At 45.5% G+C, this 17,665-nt stretch overlaps 2 protein-coding genes across 5 annotated transcripts in view; one reads left to right on the top strand and one right to left on the bottom strand.

The window, feature by feature from the left end:
* TNPO3 (transportin 3) overlaps window positions 1–12,090 on the top strand; it is a 64,849-nt gene extending 52,759 nt beyond the window's left edge. For 2 of the 4 annotated variants that reach the window (XM_042468395.1, XM_042468397.1), the window contains exons 17-23: window positions 1,623–1,739; window positions 2,502–2,596; window positions 4,752–4,932; window positions 5,599–5,766; window positions 6,819–6,931; window positions 8,638–8,730; window positions 10,848–12,090. In XM_042468395.1, coding sequence (XP_042324329.1) covers window positions 1,623–1,739; window positions 2,502–2,596; window positions 4,752–4,932; window positions 5,599–5,766; window positions 6,819–6,931; window positions 8,638–8,698 — 735 coding nt within the window. In that variant the 3' untranslated portion in view covers window positions 8,699–8,730; window positions 10,848–12,090. The remainder of the gene's footprint in view (window positions 1–1,622; window positions 1,740–2,501; window positions 2,597–4,751; window positions 4,933–5,598; window positions 5,767–6,818; window positions 6,932–8,637; window positions 8,731–10,847) is intronic. The other 2 variants (XM_042468396.1, XM_042468398.1) reach the window with 1 other exon arrangement.
* A 2,187-nt stretch (window positions 12,091–14,277) lies between these two features.
* Window positions 14,278–17,665, bottom strand: part of IRF5 (interferon regulatory factor 5) — a 55,416-nt gene continuing 52,028 nt past the window's right edge. Inside the window, exons 8-9 of the mRNA XM_042470928.1 lie at window positions 16,339–16,457; window positions 14,278–15,103 (exon numbers count right to left, since the gene is read on the bottom strand). Of these exons, the coding sequence (XP_042326862.1) occupies window positions 14,870–15,103; window positions 16,339–16,457 (353 nt within the window). The 3' untranslated portion in view covers window positions 14,278–14,869. The remainder of the gene's footprint in view (window positions 15,104–16,338; window positions 16,458–17,665) is intronic.

Genomic DNA, 17,665 nt, shown 5'->3' with positions numbered 1-17,665 from the left:
AGTTTTTACCAGTAGTTGGCAACTGCATTTATGTGCTGGGGCTGGTTTTCTATTAAGACCATTTGGGGAGCACACAACATGCAAAAGAATTGAAAGCAAAAAGAGATCTAGAATTGTTTTGGAAGTCCACTTCTGGTTTTGAAAAGAATATTTTTGGATGTTAAACAGTGTAGTGGGGTCCAATCTGTTTAAATGGGGAATCACCACACCTGGAGGCTCTGATATTAGGCGATTCATCCTTCATTAGGGGATAGAGTGGACCTGAAAAGTCTGGAAGGGGCAGGGGCCATAAAAACATTGTCTTTGGGGCCAGAGGCTGTCTGAGGGATACAATTTGTCCACCCTTGATTTATGCTGTGAAATAGTATGATAGAGAGCCAGCATGGTGCAGTGGTGTGACTGTTAGACTAGAACTCCAGGTGACCAGGGTTCAAATCTGCACTCAGCCAAGGAGATCCACTGGGTGACCTGGGACAAGTCATACTCTCAGATTCAGAAGAAAGGCATGGAGGAAAAACTGCTTTGAATAAATCTGATCAGTGAGAGCCAGTTGTTGTAGAGGCTTGACTGCTGGACCATGACTTCAGGAAACCAGCATCTGAATCCCTGCCCAACCGTGGAAACTGGCTGGGTGGCCTTGGGCAAGTCAGATCATCTGAGCCCGAGATGGCAAACCTCCTGTGAAGAGATCTAACCAAGAAAATCCTGGGAGTTACTTGAGGGCATATAATAATAACTGCATGTTTACCAGAGCTTGGGAAAGTTATGAGAGCCAAGTGTAGTGGACTGGTTTGAGGGTTGGACCAGGACTCTGGGAGAAGAGGTTTGAATCCTTGCTCAGCCCTAGAAACCCCGGTGGCGATGGGCAAGTCACATTCTTAGCCGCAGAGGAAGGCAATGATCTCTTTGAACAAATTTTGCCAAGTAAGCTCCATGATACATGGTAGTGGTTGAATTATTATTGTTATTAATTTATTCATTTATATCCCGCATTTCTCTCAATAATGAGACTCAAGGGAACAAACAAGATATTTATAAACAATATAGATTAAAACTATTAAAAAGCTTCAGTAAAAATATAAACCTCTAAAAACTTTTCATTAAGCTAATAACTTTTAAACATTAAAATTCATTAAAAGACTACATACCAACCTTAAAGAAAACACCACACAGCATTAAAAGCCAAGTCAGGGCATAAGAATGTTTTAATTCGCTGACAAAAGGGAACCATAGATGGGGTCATCCTAACCTCTCTATGGAGGGAGTTCCAAAGTCTGGTAGCAGCCACTGAGAAGGCCCTCTCCCTTGTTCCCACTGAATGAACATGGGAAGGTGGTGGTGGGGCAGAAAGAAGGGCCTCTCCGGATGATCTTAGCACTCTCATGAGCTCATAAAGGGAGACGTGGTCCTTCAGATAGCCTGGACCCGAGCTGTATAGGCATGGCTTAGCATCAGCATTGGTCAGATTTGGAGGCGAAACAACATGAAAAGCCGTTGGCCAGAGGAAGAATGGTGCTTTCTTTACAGTTTGACAAGAGAACTGAAAAGTCAAATCCTTCCTCTTAATGGCATCATTTTGGTTTGTGGCTCCCCCCTGACTCTTGCATGGCTTTCTTTGGCAGATGGTGAGCGTCTACCAGGAGCATCAGCACTCCTGCTTCCTCTATCTGGGCAGCATCCTTGTAGATGAGTACGGCATGGAGGAAGGCTGCCGCCAGGGCCTACTTGACATGCTGCAGGTAGGCCAGTCCTGAGGGTGTCTGAGTGGGTGGTGGAGGTCTCTCCTTCAAGCCCCTTCCCAGGTTTTGATGGTCCTCCCACAGCTGCATTTGATTCTCTCCGGAAACTTGGGGACTCCCATGTTGTTGGTGGTGGTAGCAGTGGTGTTTTGTCCAAATCCAAGTGCAGAACCCATTTTGGAGGAGATAGGATTTGGCACCTGGGATCTCCTCCTTTGAAATTTGGACTAAAACCCAGAGGGAACTTGCTATTCAACTGATACCAGAATTGCCCCTGAGTAATGTGCTACTCAGGGGAGTAGAGCAATGAGAGTGTAACGAGATCACATTTTAAACAATGTAACAACTGGGAACAAACACACCATAATGGAATAAGCATTGTTTTGTAGTTTTACATTTTGCATTCGTATTTTAAGGCCATTTTGGGGTGTTTTAAGAGACATTTTGGTATGAAATGTCCAGGTTTTACATCATTGTCTAACAGTCCTTAGGTTTTTTTTTTAATCAAGTAACTTTGCATTATATCACACTGTACTACATCTGAAGAAGTGGGTTTATATCCATGAAAGTTAATGCTAAAATAAAACCCAGTTGGTTTCAAAGGTACTGCCCCATTCTTTTTTCTTCCCCCTCCTTTCCTTTTTATATTAATATTACTTGTTGCTCCAAGCCTTTACCTCTGATTGTTGCAATAGTGGTTAGAGATTCACCTTAGATTCCATGCCAAGACAGTCAACCTTTCCCCTGTCTCCCTACTTCTAGGCTCTCTGTGTCCCCACCTTCAGGCTCATTGAGCAACCCAACGGCCTCCAGAACCATCCGGACACTGTGGATGACCTCTTCCGGCTGGCAACCAGGTACTTAAGCCCTGTGTCAGCTCTTGGCTGTTTTGTTCCAGATCTTGAATAGCCTTTCCAAAAATGCAGTCCCACCAGGGATTTGAGCCTCATTCTCCTTCCCCACTGCAAGGCTTGCTGGAGCAAAACTCATTTACAGTTTCTATAATAAAGGTCAGCATTTCCAAACCTTGGGGGAAGGATGCTGCAGAACTGTTGGAATCGTAACCTCCCTTTGTTTGAAAAGGAGACTCTCAGTAGGGCTTCACTAAGAGTTCATAGCAGCTGGGTAGTTTTATGGCAGAGGTGGTTATTGTATGGTCCTCCAGATGCTGTTGGACTGTAACTCCCATCAACCCTAGCCAGCATAAGCAATGGTGAGGCATGCTAGGAGTTGCAGTCAGCATCGGGAGGGAGGGTTGGTTCATTGCAAAATTTTTACAAAAAAATCTTGAAATGCAGGAGAGAAATTGAAAAAAAAAATGTGCAAAAATGCCTGTAATGTCACCCAACAGGGATTTTATAAAAGTGTTTTCTCTAATGGGCCTAAATACCCCTCAAAGACACCAGATCCTAAGCAGGGCCAGCCCCGGTTAGTACTTGGATGGGAGACTGCCAACAAATACCAGATGATGTTGACTAGATTCCAAAAGAGGGAACTGGAAAACCACTTCCGAGTATTCCTTGCCTAAGGCAACCCTATGAAATCCATGGGGTTGCCTTAAGTTGACAGGCAACTTGAAGACACAAATGCACACAATATCTGAAGGTCCAGGTCATGATTTGTTTTATAGGCTAGCAGGAGCTGCTTGGGTTGGGCCTAGAAATTGACCAAAGCAGTATGCTTGTCACACATGAATAGGTATAGTTCCTTGCCCTGTATCTTACCTTGAGAGATTTAGGATTCTTTGCTGTTTGTCAACTAATCTGTATCTACCTGGATTTAGCTAGAGTCACCTTCTGGTTACTTGGGCTTCCAACTCATGAATTGTCCAGATAGCTAGATTAACATCAATATGCCCATTAAGTATCCCTAATTGAATTGGAATTTCAGGAAATGTATAATGAGTGAGTAATGAAGTGGCTTTATGTCTTTTCATGCTGTATATTCGTCTGCAAAACAGTAATGTACATTTCTACATTTTAGGGGAAGGATCTTTCATATCACATAGATACTGTATTTCCAGTCTAGGAATATTTTAGTTCTGTATACTTTAAATACCACATAGACATGTCCAGCTTAGTCTTATATTGTTTATCATAAAGTTTAGACATCTTGCTCAGATAGATGTCTCAGGGTCTTGGTATGTGTATAACACAGATTCACTTTCACCTACTAGAGTCTATAAGCACATTTTATGTGAATTTGGAACAGAGTCAACACAGGTTCACTTTCACCTACCAGAGTCTATAGTGGTTCTGAGGAAAGCTCTCAGCTGGACAGTGATTTGTTATTAGGGCTTTGCTGAACTAAACACCCAGAACCAGATTTCAGGCCTGTACTATTCACAGACAGTTTGGTTAACTTTTGCATTTAAGCATTTGTTTTGTAATCCACCTTGATCCCTCAAGGAAAAGGTGGAATATAAATAAATCATATTATTGTTGTTGTTGTTGTTATTATTATTATTTTGGTCAAACCACAGAGCTAGCATGGTATAGTGGTTTGAGTAGGACGCTGGGAGACCAGGACTTGAGTCCTTGCTTGGCCATGGAAACCCATTGGGTAGCCTTGGCCAAGTCACACTCTATCAGCCTCAGAGATAGGCAAGGACAAACCTGCTCACAACAAATTCAAATTTGTTTGCCTTAAGATCACCCTAAATCATTAATAATAATAATAATAATAATAATAATAATAATAATAATAATAATAATAATAAAATGTATTTATGTTTCCCCGCCTCTCCCAGTGGATCGAAGCGGGGTTACAGACTAAATAAAAGCCCAGAGTGTTTACGTAAAAATTCAATTAAAAACAGCTAAAAACAATAAAATATCCAACATCAGACAAACAATAGCATCAACAAATGACTTGAAGTCATGCAAAAAAGCCGAACATCAGGGTCTGAAATTGGCAAAATACGTCATCCAGCGCACAACACACTACCCATGGGGGTTGGAGGTGGGGTACTATGGGGGATCTCACTGATGAACTCTACCCTCTCTTGACCAGGTTCATTCAGCGAAGCCCCATCACGCTGCTCCGCAGCCAGGTAATCCTTCCCATCCTCCAGTGGGCCATCGCTGCCACTACCCTTGACCACCGTGATGCCAACTGCAGCGTCATGAAGTTCTTGCGTGATCTTGTCCACACAGGAGTGGCCAATGATGTGAGTGAGGGATCTTCAGTAGAGGTGCGGGAAGCAGTGGTGGTTGAATTTTGAAATACAGATTAAATCTCCCTTATCCGAAATGCTTAGGACCTGAATTGATTTTGATTTTAAGATTTTTTGGATTTAGGAATACAGCTGGCCCTTCACGTTTGCGGCTTTGACTTTTGTGGATTTGATTATTTGTGGTTTTGATTAATATATTCTCTCTACGAATCTCTAGGTCCTCCAGCACAACTCTGCCAGAAGAACTAACTGGATAACTCTAGCTGTTACTAGAGAAAACACTTTTCTAGGCATTTGTTTATCTTCCAGTGTGATTCTGTGATCAAATTCTGGCAGATGTTGACCATAGAGTTGTACTGGAGGACCTGAAAATTCCTAGAGATGTGTTCTCTTAGGTAAAAAGAATAGTGTTTTCTTATTTGCAGTTTTTCCATATTCACAAGGGTCCTTCACCTCTAACCCTAGCAAATATGGAAGGACCACTGTACCTGTATTTGCATATATGTACATCATGACATATCTTAGAAATGTGACCCACAGGGACAAACAGAGGTCCCCAGGTTTGGTGACAGTGGCAGGACAAGGGGAGATCTCCATCATTGGTGGCAGAAGTGGGATAAGTAGGTCCTCCTCTCTCTTGCAGTTGAGGTTGGCCCTCAACTCTCTTTCTCCCTCTTTCTGCAGCACGAAGAGGACTTTGAGGCACGGAAGGAGCTTATTGGGCAAGTGATGACACAGCTGGGCCAGCAGCTTGTAAGCCAGCTCCTGCACACCAGCTGCTTCTGCCTGCCGCCTTACACTTTGCCGGACGTGGCCGAGGTGCTATGGGAGATCATGCAGATTGACAGGCCGGTAAGGAGGAGCCAGAGCTGGAAGTTGCCTTCCAGCGACTCCTAAGCCCAGTCCAGCATAGACTTCTCTGGCTCTGGACAGAGAGGGGTCTCTTAAGCAAACCAGTCTGAAGATTCATTGCAGCCAAAAGTGCTAGGGTTCAAACCTTTGGTATGTTAACAAGCTCCCTTCCTGAGCAGTTTCCCACACCTCCCAGTGCCATCCATGGAGGTGTGTTCACATACCTTTGGTAAGAGTATGGCTAGACTGATTTCTGTAACAGAGACCTTCTATATTAGGAGTGAGCAAATAATGGCCATGTGTGCCTGACCCCAAGGCTAATTTTGCAGCCCTCAACCCCTCCTGGCTCCATGGACTACTACATGTGAATCAAGAAAGGGCGAACTGCCTCTCCTTGAAGCCTCCAGGAACAGCAGTACAGCTTTTAAATGGGTTCTCTGCATGGCAGCCTTCAGATCTGTAGTCCAGTATGGCAAAGACCCTTTCACCTCTTGTATTCAGCTTTTTCATTTCATTGGCTGTCCTCAGTGGGGAAGATGGGTTTTGCAATCCAGCACATTTAGAGGCCCCTCAGTTGTGTGTTTGAGAAATATTGATATCATGGGTGGCGTACAAACATTCTGTAGAAATTGTAGAAATAATGCAATTTGACGCCACTTTAAGTGCCGTATCTCCATACTGTGGAATGGTGGAATTTGTACTTTTGCAAGGACTTTAGCTTTCTCTGCCAAAGAGTGTTGGTGACTCACAAAACTAAGCATCTCAAGATTCTGGGGGATGGAACCATGGCTGTTAAAATGGTGTCAAACCCCTAGTTAAAGAATTTGAAGGGACTGTGAAAACAAGGGTCATGGCAACTGTTTTTGCAACCCCTCCGGATGTTATTGTAAGGTAGATCCCATCAACTGGAAGGGAATGCTGAGACTTGTTGATTAACACCATCAAGAGCACCGTCCTTTGTCATTTCCTTTACTAGACTTTGTTTCCGTCTTGTTGAAAAGTGCTACTTTCTCCCTCTCTTTTTTCCTCCCTCTGCCTTCCATTGGCCACAGACCTTCTGCCGTTGGCTGGAAAATTCACTGAAGGGCTTACCAAAGGAGACTACCGGGGGAGCTGTGCAGGTGACGCACAAGCAGTTGACGGACTTCCACAAGCAAGTCACAAGGTCAGTGAGTGTCCTCCTGGCTGCTGTTGGGGGACAGAAATGTGGCTTTGGTAGGGACCACAAGAGCCAACTGTCCAACCCCCTGCCAGTCAAGAATACACAACTCAAGCACTCCTGAAAATAGCCATGAAACCTCAGTTGGAAGGAGAGTTCAGCACCCTCCAAGTCAGCCCATTCCATTTTCAAACAGCTCTTGCAGCCTTGAAATTCTTCCAAATGTTTAGGTGGGATCTCTTTTATTGCCATTTAAATCCACTGGTTCCTGCCCTCCCCTCTTTAGCAGCAGTTACACTGCTCCTGCCACCTCTCAGCTTGGGCTCTGGGTTTCTCATCCTCTCCATCACCAGTCAGGTTTTTCCCGTCTGTCCTTCACCTCTACTTTGCAGCTTTTGGGAGGGGAAACCACAAGGATGCCTTGGCCTCAATTTCAGAGGCTTTGCTAGTATAGCAGGACTGGCTCGGGCAAGTCTGTGCCTGGCCCTTCCTGCCTCTGTCATTCCCTTGCGTTTCTGAGGCCCAGCTGGCATCTTCAGAGGCAGCTGCCCTTCCTCTCCCCTGGCAAGTCTCAGCCTGTTACTCCATGCCTCATGGTTCAACTCCCCTGACTGCCTTTCCCTCCATTGACCCATATAACATTTGGGGCTTCCTTCTGTAGCTTTGAGGAATTTGGAGGCTTCTCTGCTTGCCCTCCAGACTTGAGCTCTGGGCGAGGATTGGCCTGGCAGCCGTGTGAGAGATAATCTCAGTTTGCCCTTTTCCTCACCCTCTGGTGCCTATAAACAAGTGAAAGTGAGAGAAAACAGAGGCTTCTCTCTTTAAAACAGGTGAGGAAAGTGTGGCCTGTGAGGCACACTTTTCTAGCATCCTAGGATAATACTTTTGTGACCCTGAAACAAAGACACCCTATTTTTTAATTTAAAAAATGCTTTGCAGTTTTGAATGCAGAACCAAACCCTTACCTCTATTTTGTTGCCTTTGTTCCCACTCAGAACCAAAATCATTTGGAAATTGTGCCCCACAAACACACCAAAGCACCCTCCTGCTTCCACCAGTCAATTCTTTTTCATATTGCAGCCAAAATAGCAACCAGAAGTAATGTGATGTTGTGAATTTTGGCTAGAATAAGGAGGAGACAAGAAAGGTGATATGATGCACTGATAAGTGGGTTTGACCCATGGGGATGTTTGGGGCAGGGTGAACCTCCCAGCCTCTGTTCAGCTGCCCACCTTTGCTCTAAAAGGTCAGGCCCTACAGACCTCCCAGGCCTTTTCTGGGAGCATCTCAGCACAAGTGTGAGCAGTGGCAGTGTCTTCCTTTCTCACTTCTGTGGTACCTTTTCCCCCTTTTCTTGTCACATATGGTTTGCTCCACAGCAGCCATCAACTTTGGGGGTGTGTGTAGAGGTGTGGGCTCAACTTTCTGGTCCTCAGTGTTGTGCAGATGCGTTTGCAAACTTGAGAGAGTCGTTGAAGCCTCCCTGTTTCTGGCCTGTGAATACCTACCATCACACAATCAGGTTGTTTTACCAAGTGTGCAATGGTTACAACCTCAGGAAACTAGTTCCCAGTGTCCAGTGACACAGAAGTCACCTCACGTTGGCCATAAAACAAAGAATTCCCATCATCCCAAATCCATTTGGTGGTGTGTAATTACTTTCCTTCCCCAAATAACAAGGCTCTGTCTCCTCTTCTGTCGTTGCTCTCCAGTGCTGAGGAGTGCAAACAGGTTTGCTGGGCTCTGAGAGACTTCACCAGACTGTTCCGGTAGCCTGCGCCTCCTTCACTCTGCCTGACTCCCAGGTGAGCAAAAGCATTACTAGGTGGGTTGGACCTATGGGATACTGAGGGCAGGATTGACCCCCCCCCCCCAGCTCTTGCTCAACTGCGCACCTGTGCTCTAAAAGGCCAGGCCTTACAGCCCCCCCAAGTGTGAGTTTAGCCCTAAGGTTTTCCCCCCTTCACTTACCAAGGAAAACCACCAAGGGGCTGTTCGCACAACACAACCGATCATACCATTTTAATTGCCATGGCTCCATCCTGTGGAATCCTGGGGTTTGTAGTTTGGTGACGCACAAGAGATCTCTGGCTGAGAATTCTGAATATCCTTCCCTAAACTGCAAATCCCAGCTTTCCATAGGCTGGACACACAGCAATGAAAATGGGACTCATAGGTACGTTACAGATGGGCCAATGAGGTGCTGTCGTTACACGCGAGGGGCGGCACTTCCTGACGCGCCTTGCCCCTCGCGCGTAACGAGTACGTCAAAATGGCGGCATCACATACAGATGGGCACCGCCATTTTGATGTCACGGATGCACAGCGTCCAGACGTCATGTGACGGAAGTGGCGCCGTGAATGTGCACCTTGCACCTTGCGGCGTGACTTCCAGGGTGCAGGAAGAAGTGCCATTTTGGCGCTTCTTTATTGCTGCACCCGGGAACCGCATGGTTTGGCTGCTGCGGTTCCCAGACGCAGCAACCGGCAGCGGCGCGAGACCGCCCGTTTTGGGCGGTCTGTAACGCGCCATAGCTCCATAATTGTGTAGTGTGAAAGTGTCCCAATTTAACCATCTGTTTTGTTTGATGCTTTTGGTAGAAATCTGTTATCAGATTTTGGAGGCCCTGCATTTGAACTGAGGCGGCTTTGGCTTGAATTCCACACCCCTACCAGTTTGCCAAAATGAAACCGGGCACTTCTGTGAGGCCTCTGAGCAGGAGTCAGCCTGCACCAGAGAATCAGTAGCCCTTGGGTCTTGCTGGTGGGCTTCATAGTGGGGCAACTGGTTGGCTACCATGTCAGCAGAATACTGATCCAAGATGGTTGCTCTCACGTTTTTGTGTGGGAGTGGCTGCAGTCACTCTCTGGCTCACACAGACCCTGGAACCATTTCTAGCCTTCAGCCTGAAATCTGGTCTCCATTTTCTACTTTGCCCACTTTGTAAATGCCAACCTTTCTCCTCCTAGCATTCTTTCCCTCCCTTACAATAGTCTCAGGCTACATCCATTTGGGGGTTCTCACAACCCACAACTTGATGCCTGGTGCATTGGAGAGGAGACCTGTGGTCCATCTTTGATCTCTGGTAAATGGGAAAATTATGCCCAACCATTGGGGCAAAGGCCAAACGGAGAATTGTCCCAAAGCAAGGAAGGGAAGCATGTGGCCCTCTAGATCTTTTTGGACTGTGGTTCCCATCAGTCTTCGTCAAGGGCAGCCATGGTCTTAAAGGGAGATTGCTCAGGGGGAAACACCCCTTCATAATGTGTGTATAGTACAGTTGTCCCTCTACATTTCAAGGTTAAATATTTGTGGATTTGATAATTCATGGATTACTGTATTTGTCCCTGCCACAGGGAAAAATATGTTCTTTCTAGGGATCTTTAGGTCCTTAGCATGATATTGTGGTCAGTTTCCATTGGAACGGACTGACAAAACATCTGAATGAAATCCAATCCAAATGTTGCTGTGTGCCTTAGTGTCTACCCTAAGACAAACTTGGTTGGGCAAGATTTGTTCAGAGGGTGCTTGCCCTTGTCTTCCTCTGGGTTTGCTCAAGATCACCCAGTGGGTTTCCATGGCCAGGCAGGGATTTCAACCCTGCTCTCCCAGTGTTACAACCCAACATTCAAAACATGGTGCCACAATTGCCACAAATACAAAAAGTGGTGCTGCTTGGGAATAGTCCACATTATCTGTGGAGTTTATTATTATTACATTATTATTCCAAGATTCTTGGGAAGGATTAGGATCTCTGACTCCAGCTGGTAACATTTGGATACGGTGGAATCAGTGGGCAATTCTGCTCCAGTGTTCTCAACAGTAAAGGGGTTCTTCCAGATTATGTACGAACCGGTCCTTCCACTTGTAGAGAAGGTGTTGATCTTACACAACCCTGTCCCTCTTCTCTTCCTCTTCCAGGAATGTCTTATTTTCAGAAGAGGAAATAAAACAACCAAGACGGCGTCCCACAACCAGCAGACTTAACCTTGCGGCCCAGGGCTGCGACTTGCTCCGGGGAGTCCCGCCAATCCAGAAGAGAGACTTCGCTGCAAGAGTGAGTCGGTGAAGATCCAGCTTGTGAGTGAGAGGAAGAGAGAAAGAGAGAGAGAAGGAGAAAAGCGAAAATAGAATTAAAAAAATAAAATAAACCAGGGGGGCGCAACTTGATCCGCGACTATGGATGGCTGCAACTGACCTACGGCATCGTGGGGGGTGGGAGAGCTGCTTTTCCAGGTGGACTTGCTTTAAAATAAGAAGAAAAAACCACATAAAAAGGTAAAAAAAAGTTAAGAAAATGTTTTTTAAAAAACAACAAAAATATGAAACCATAGAAGGAATAAAAAGAATTAATTTGCCTGGCAGCAAAATAAGGTGGAATGGAAAAAACAAAAACCAAACCAAGCAACAAGGTTAGAAAACTTTCTGTGAAATGAAAATAAAAGAATTACTTAAGGATCCGTGGGGATTAAAAAAACAAAAACCAGTATCTTACCTATCAATCAAAACCAAGAGTCTGCCCTGCGGGGGGGGGGGGGGGGTGTGGAGGGGAGTCTCGGTTTTTAAAAATGGTTTTTGCAATCTTCCTTCCTGATTTCCAGAGCTCTGCCTCCCCTCCCAAAGTCCAAACGGAAAGGTGGTGTCAAGATCAATAGTAGCAGCCGTGGAGCACAAGGATCCTTGGGTGGGTTGGCCTTTGGGGCGGGGAGCCCTCTGCCCCCCTTCCGACAAATTCCCTGAGGCAACTAGGAGCCTCTTGGGTCCCATCAGTGCATTGCTTACTTTGATAAACTGTTATAATATATATTATATTATATATATAAATATATATTTTCTTTTTGAAAGTTGATTTGGGGTTTTTTTTTGTTCTGGAAAATTTGGTTTCAACTTGTTTGGGATGTTCTTCTTTTTTCCTTTTTTAACCATGGCAGGGAGAGGAGGCAGGTGGGGCTCTGGAGAAGACAGGAAGGCAGGGGGAGCAGGCAGACTTATTTCGTTGGATTGATCCGGCGACGACTTGGGCGAGGGAAGGAAAGAGTTGCGGGCCCTGCGCAGAGAGTAGGACAGGTGGGGGATGCTGTTCCGTCTGGTGTTGTAGCCATCTCGAGAACAAGGGGGAAAACACACAAAAAGAAAATAAAAACAAACAAAAAATTAAAGCGAAGCCGTCTCTGTAGCATTATTTGGAGGGGGGTCTTGTGGAAAGAGTAAGATGGCAAGCATTGCTGACAGGGGATCGGTGCGTGGTGCTGTCTGTGCTCAACTATACATTGACCTCATTCATGTATAAGCTGAGAGGGGGTTTGGGGGACAAAATTATGGATTTTGATATGACCTGTGAGTAAGTTTAGGGAAATCTTTAGGGCATGCAGCAAAGGACCTAAAGGATGGAGCAAAGGAAAATGATGCCAAATAAATAACAAAATTCCAGCAGGCGTTACCATTTGCGTTCCGACTGAAGGCTGGATGGATGAGAGAACAGAAGGCAGTCATTGCTTCCAGGACAGATTGCACTCTTGCCTTTCACCAGAGTATGGTTCTTTTTAAAAAAGAAATGAAAGTACAGTACCTACATTGACCCATGGATACGTTGACTCAGTTTTTGGAGGTCAATTTTTTGACTAAAATTTCTAGACTTATACATGAGTGACCCTCCACATTTGTGGCTTTTACTTTTGCCTACAAACTACAGGGGAAAAACATTCCACCTCAGCATTAGGAAGAACCTCATGACTATGAGAGCTGTTAAACCGTGGAAGACACTGCCTCAGAGGCTGGTGGAGGCTTTTCAACAGAGGCTGGGTGGCCATCCGTTGGGAGTGCCCCGAGTGACCAGCTATCCTCCTGGGAGGAATTCCAAAATGGCCTTCATTTTGTGCATGACTAAAAAGCATGAATGTACATTTATATGAGTGTTTCTTGCTTGTGGTCATGTCCTACATTTTTCTTCAATGTCTTAGATGTTGTGAGGTGCCTTGTGTCCTCCTTTGCAGTTATGACATCTAGGGGTGCTTTGATGGCATCGTCCTGCATGGCAAACTGAGGTTGGACTGGATGGCTCTTGGGGGTCTCTTCCAACTCTATGATTCTTTGGTTCTATGATTCCCTAGAGATTTCTAGAGAAGCCTTCAGCAGTGGAAGGCGATGCCTCAAAGGGTGATGGTCTCCTTTGGAAGTTTTTAAACAGGCTGGATGGCCATCTGGTTGGGTGCTTTCATGGTATATTCCTGCATGGCAAAATGGAGTTGGAGTGGATGGCTCTGGTGGTTTCTTCCATATGAGAATACTTTCCCTTCCCTTCTGGTATACCCCCCAAAATAAAAAGCTGGAATCCACCACTCACTCACTCATTTATTTATTTATTTATTGCAACAAAATCCTGCCTTTGGTAAGTTCACTCAAAATTCCTGCATGCTCCTCAATGGCTCCTCCAAGGCAGAACTGCCCACATGCTTCCTAAGCATCTGCCCTGGACCATGCTGAAGTCGGGAGTAAGGATCCTCCAAAACTCTAACTTTTAGAAACTATGTCCTGCCCCAGCAGAAGTGCACCAGGCCCTACAGAGATGGCACAGTTCTGGTCCCAGAAGCAACTTTGACAGTGTATTGGTTGTCAGATGCATCAAAACCAGATGGCTACCTCCCACTTCAAGATGATGGCCCAAAAATGTTCCTTGGTGCAGAGGGAAGTCAACTTTCCAAATCCAAGAGGCTCCCCCTGTAGTTCTGCTGTTTCAAACTCAGCCTCCCATCCAGGCAGGGCCAAAGAGCAGCCCCTGGGCACAATCTAGGTGTGTTAAGTGCGGACAAGCAGCAGCTCACAAAATATAGGTTGTTCCCCTATTGTTTCTGAAGCCCGGGGTGGGCAAACTTCAGACGTTGCTGGACCACAACTCCCAGCATCACTGGCTATGCTGGCTAAGGCTGATGGGAGCTGCAGCCCAACGATACGTGGAAGGCCACGTTTCCCACCCCTGCTTTAAGCAACAGCATGCCGGTGGTTCCTCTTGGCTCTCAAGAATGCAAGATTGGACCAAAGACCGGCCAAGTGCAACATTTTGTTCCGCAAAGGGTCAACCAGCCGATGGCCTCTACAGAGCAGCCCACCCCAGGATGTGATAACAGCAATTGCACTCTCTGTCCCATGCTCCCCAGCTACTGATACACAAGAACATGTTGCCTCCAATGTTAGAAGCGGGCATGCAACCATACTGACTACTAACCACCCTCCCTGAATGTGCCCAGTAACACCCCAAACCCATCAAACAGTTACACCTTTATGGGGCCAACCAAAAGGCACAATATACATGGCACAAGCTTTCCAAGCTTCACTGGATTCTTCATCCAGAACAAAATTTGAGATGTTAATCCTAGGCCTGCATTTTGCTGTTTCTTTTCTCCATTCAGATGGTACAGAGGGGCATTTCTTGCAGGCCTTTTAACCCCTTTGCCTGATGACGAAGTCGGTGGAGCTTTGCAAGCTTGCAAAATGTATATTGTGCATGTTGGTCAGCCCCCTAAAAGTAACACTGTTTGGTGGGGGTTTGGTGTTACTGAATATGCCCAGTCTTCTTTCCATGCTGTCCAGATTTGCAGTCAGGCGGTGCACCAGTGCAAATCCTGTCATTTTGTGTGCTATCAGGAATGCACTGCAGCTGTGCAATTGTCCCCACCCAAACCTTCCCTTCCTTCCATCTGGGCTGCTGTGGCAGGGGGTAGCTACCCCAGTTGCTCTGCCCGCTACCCTCACCCACCCCAAGGGCTTTCCCTGTCTCCTTCTCTACAGTCAATGGAAGGAAGTGTGTCCTTGCCCAGCTAGTCCTCAACAGGACCTTGGGGGACTTCATGGTGTCATCTCAAGGACTTCAGTCCCTGAAGAACCACAACAGTAGCAAATGGCTGCTCTAGTGTCCACTCTTCATGGCTGTCAACTTGCTGGCGTCCTCATGGCTGCATGGCGCTGCTGGTCTGCATCGGCCAGGTTTCGGCTCCAGGAGGCTGGAGAGGTTGGATCTGGACATTCTGCTGCGTTTGCCAGAGTTGATGCAGCTCCTTGAATTGCTCCACCATCTTGTCCTTGAGATCCGGGTGGGAGATCTGGAGGCGGACGCTGTCTGCTGACCATGAGAGCTCCCCAGAGAACATTTCCAGCAAGAGGCGGGCAGCTACTGGGACCACCTGTAAGGCAGGAGGGAAAGAAGGAATTCACATTGGCCATCTTGCTGGGACTCTTGCAGTTACATAAAAGTAACTGAAGGGAAGGGTCAGAGGTAGCCAGAAGGACAGTAAAGGAGAGCCAGGTAAGTGACCAGTGTGGTGTAGTGGCTTGTGTTGGATTAAGACTTTAAAGAGACCAGAGTTCGAACCATCCCACAGTCATGGAAACCCATTGGGTGGCCTTGGGCAAGCCACCCTCTCACATCCACAAAGGAAGGCCATGGCAAACCCCCTCTGAAAAAATCCTGCCAAGAAAACCCCACAGTAGGGTTGCCATAGCAAGCCAGTGTGGTTTGAGCTTTGGATTAGTATATGACTCTGGGGACCAGGGTTCGAATGCCTTCTCAGCCACAGAAACCCACTTGGAAAGTCACACTCTCAGCTTCACAGGAAGATAAGAGCAAAAGCCCTCGGAATAAATCTTGTCAAGAAAACCCTGTGACGGGTTCTCCTTAGAGCAACCATAAATCGGAAACAACTTGAAGGCACACAACAACAATAAGGGTTGTTGTAAGTCAGAGATGACCTGGAGGTACACACCAACAGCAAGATAACAGCTATATTAAAGGGAAAATATCCTGAATCAAAGAAAAAACAGCATCTACAGATGTACAATGAGCCCTTGGTATCCACAAGGGTTTGGTTCCAGAACCCCCTGTAGATTCCAAAATGCATGAATGCTCAAGTCCCACTCTATACAATGGATTATTATAATTATAATTATTATTATTATTACTACTACTACTACCACTACAGTGGGCCCTTGGTATCCAGGACCCTCCATGGATACTAAAACCCGTGGACGTTCAATTCCCATTACATACAATACAGTAGTACAATGGCAACTCTTATATAAAATGGTAAACTCAAGGTTTGCTTTTTGGATTCTTTAAAACATATTTTCAAGTAGTGGGTGCAGAATCCACAGATACAGAGGGCTGACTGTATTACACTTTTGGAAACCTCAAGGGAAAATCGATTAAGGATGCTTAAATTTGCGGATGGCAAGCCTGTGGATATCGAGACTCTGCTGTAGATTCTTATACGAAATACCGGTTTTCCTTTGTTAACAAGGAGTGTGAAAATTTTATTTCAAAAGCCAGAATTTACACTCCAGAGCAAGACAACGGCCGAACAAACGAACCCATGCCCACAATGCCATCGCTTCCAAAGGGCACTCCTGCCCCTTCTCTTACCTGGACTGTTATTAGCTTTTTCTCTTTGGGCTTCTGGTCTGGCCATTCCTCTCCGAAACAGAAGAAAATCTCGTAGGGTGGGGGAACGGTGCTTTCCCCTTTCTGAAACATGATGAGGCCTATAGAAACAACAACAACAACAACAACAACAACAACAACAATTTTTTGGAGGAGCAAGGGTGCCACTCCAGATTTGTAAGGAGGGGAGATAACTGTCAGAATCTGACCTATTCTGCCATATGACAGGTGTGACTCTTATATAAAAAGTATATTACATTGGTTATTACAGCATCATAATTGCATTTCAGAATTATAAGAGTACATCCGCAAGCACAAAGCATTTTTTATTTAGGCAGGCTTATAAATATATAATTATGGCAAGGTGTTTTTTTATATGGGGCGTGTGTTTTAGTTACGTTTTTAACTTTTGCACATTTTTGTGTTAATTTTATACTGTTTTATCCAGATGATTTTAATTGTATTTACATTTTTATTGTAATGTTTTAAAAAATGTTTTTAATCTTGTGATCCGCCTTGGGTCCCTTTCTGGGAGAAAGGCAGCATGGAAATTCATCAGCAGCAGCAGCATCGTTGTCGTCTGTTTATATCCCACCTTCCTGCTGCCATAGGGACTCAAGGTGGTTATTGTTGTTGTTGTTAACAATATTGATATTAATAATATTAATATGTTAATATTAAATAATAATGAGGAGGAGGAGCAGCAGCAGCTGTATAACATACATTCTTGGTATTGTATGGGAATGATGGGAGACATAATGCTGCTGTAGTAGTGGTTCAAAAGTAGCACAATAATGTGCAGATGTCTGCGGGAGAATTTTTTTCATCATGGCTTTTTCATGGAAAAAGGAAAGTAGAGACAAGACCAAAAGTCAAGTCAAAAATGGTTGGGAAGGCAGCTATGTTTTAATTTGCAAATGAATCAAGGTAAAGCCTGCAAAAGTCCTGGCGAAACACTGTTCATTTTATACCAGCGTTTGTGGATGCTGGAGGTTCTGCCTGAAAACATCTAACTGAGGACAGAATGCAGAGGAGAGGAGAGCAGAGCAGAGGAGAGGAGAGGAGAGGAGAGGAGACAAGGCGGTCCTAGGATGCATCCACACTACAGAAAAAGAAAGAAATAAAGATCTAGCGTGGCATAGTGGTTTGAGCACTGGACTACAGCTCTGGAGACCAGGGTTCGAAGCCCTGCTTAGTCCTAGAAACCCACTGGGTGACCTTGGGCAAGTCACAATCTCTCAGCCTCAGAGGGGGGAAAAGGCAACCCCAGCCCTCTGAACAAATCTTGCCAAGAAAACCCTGCAATAAT

This window comes from Sceloporus undulatus, chromosome 5 (assembly GCF_019175285.1).
Source record: "Sceloporus undulatus isolate JIND9_A2432 ecotype Alabama chromosome 5, SceUnd_v1.1, whole genome shotgun sequence".
NCBI lineage: Eukaryota > Metazoa > Chordata > Lepidosauria > Squamata > Phrynosomatidae > Sceloporus > Sceloporus undulatus.
This window is presented reverse-complemented; position numbering and strand designations above follow the sequence as displayed.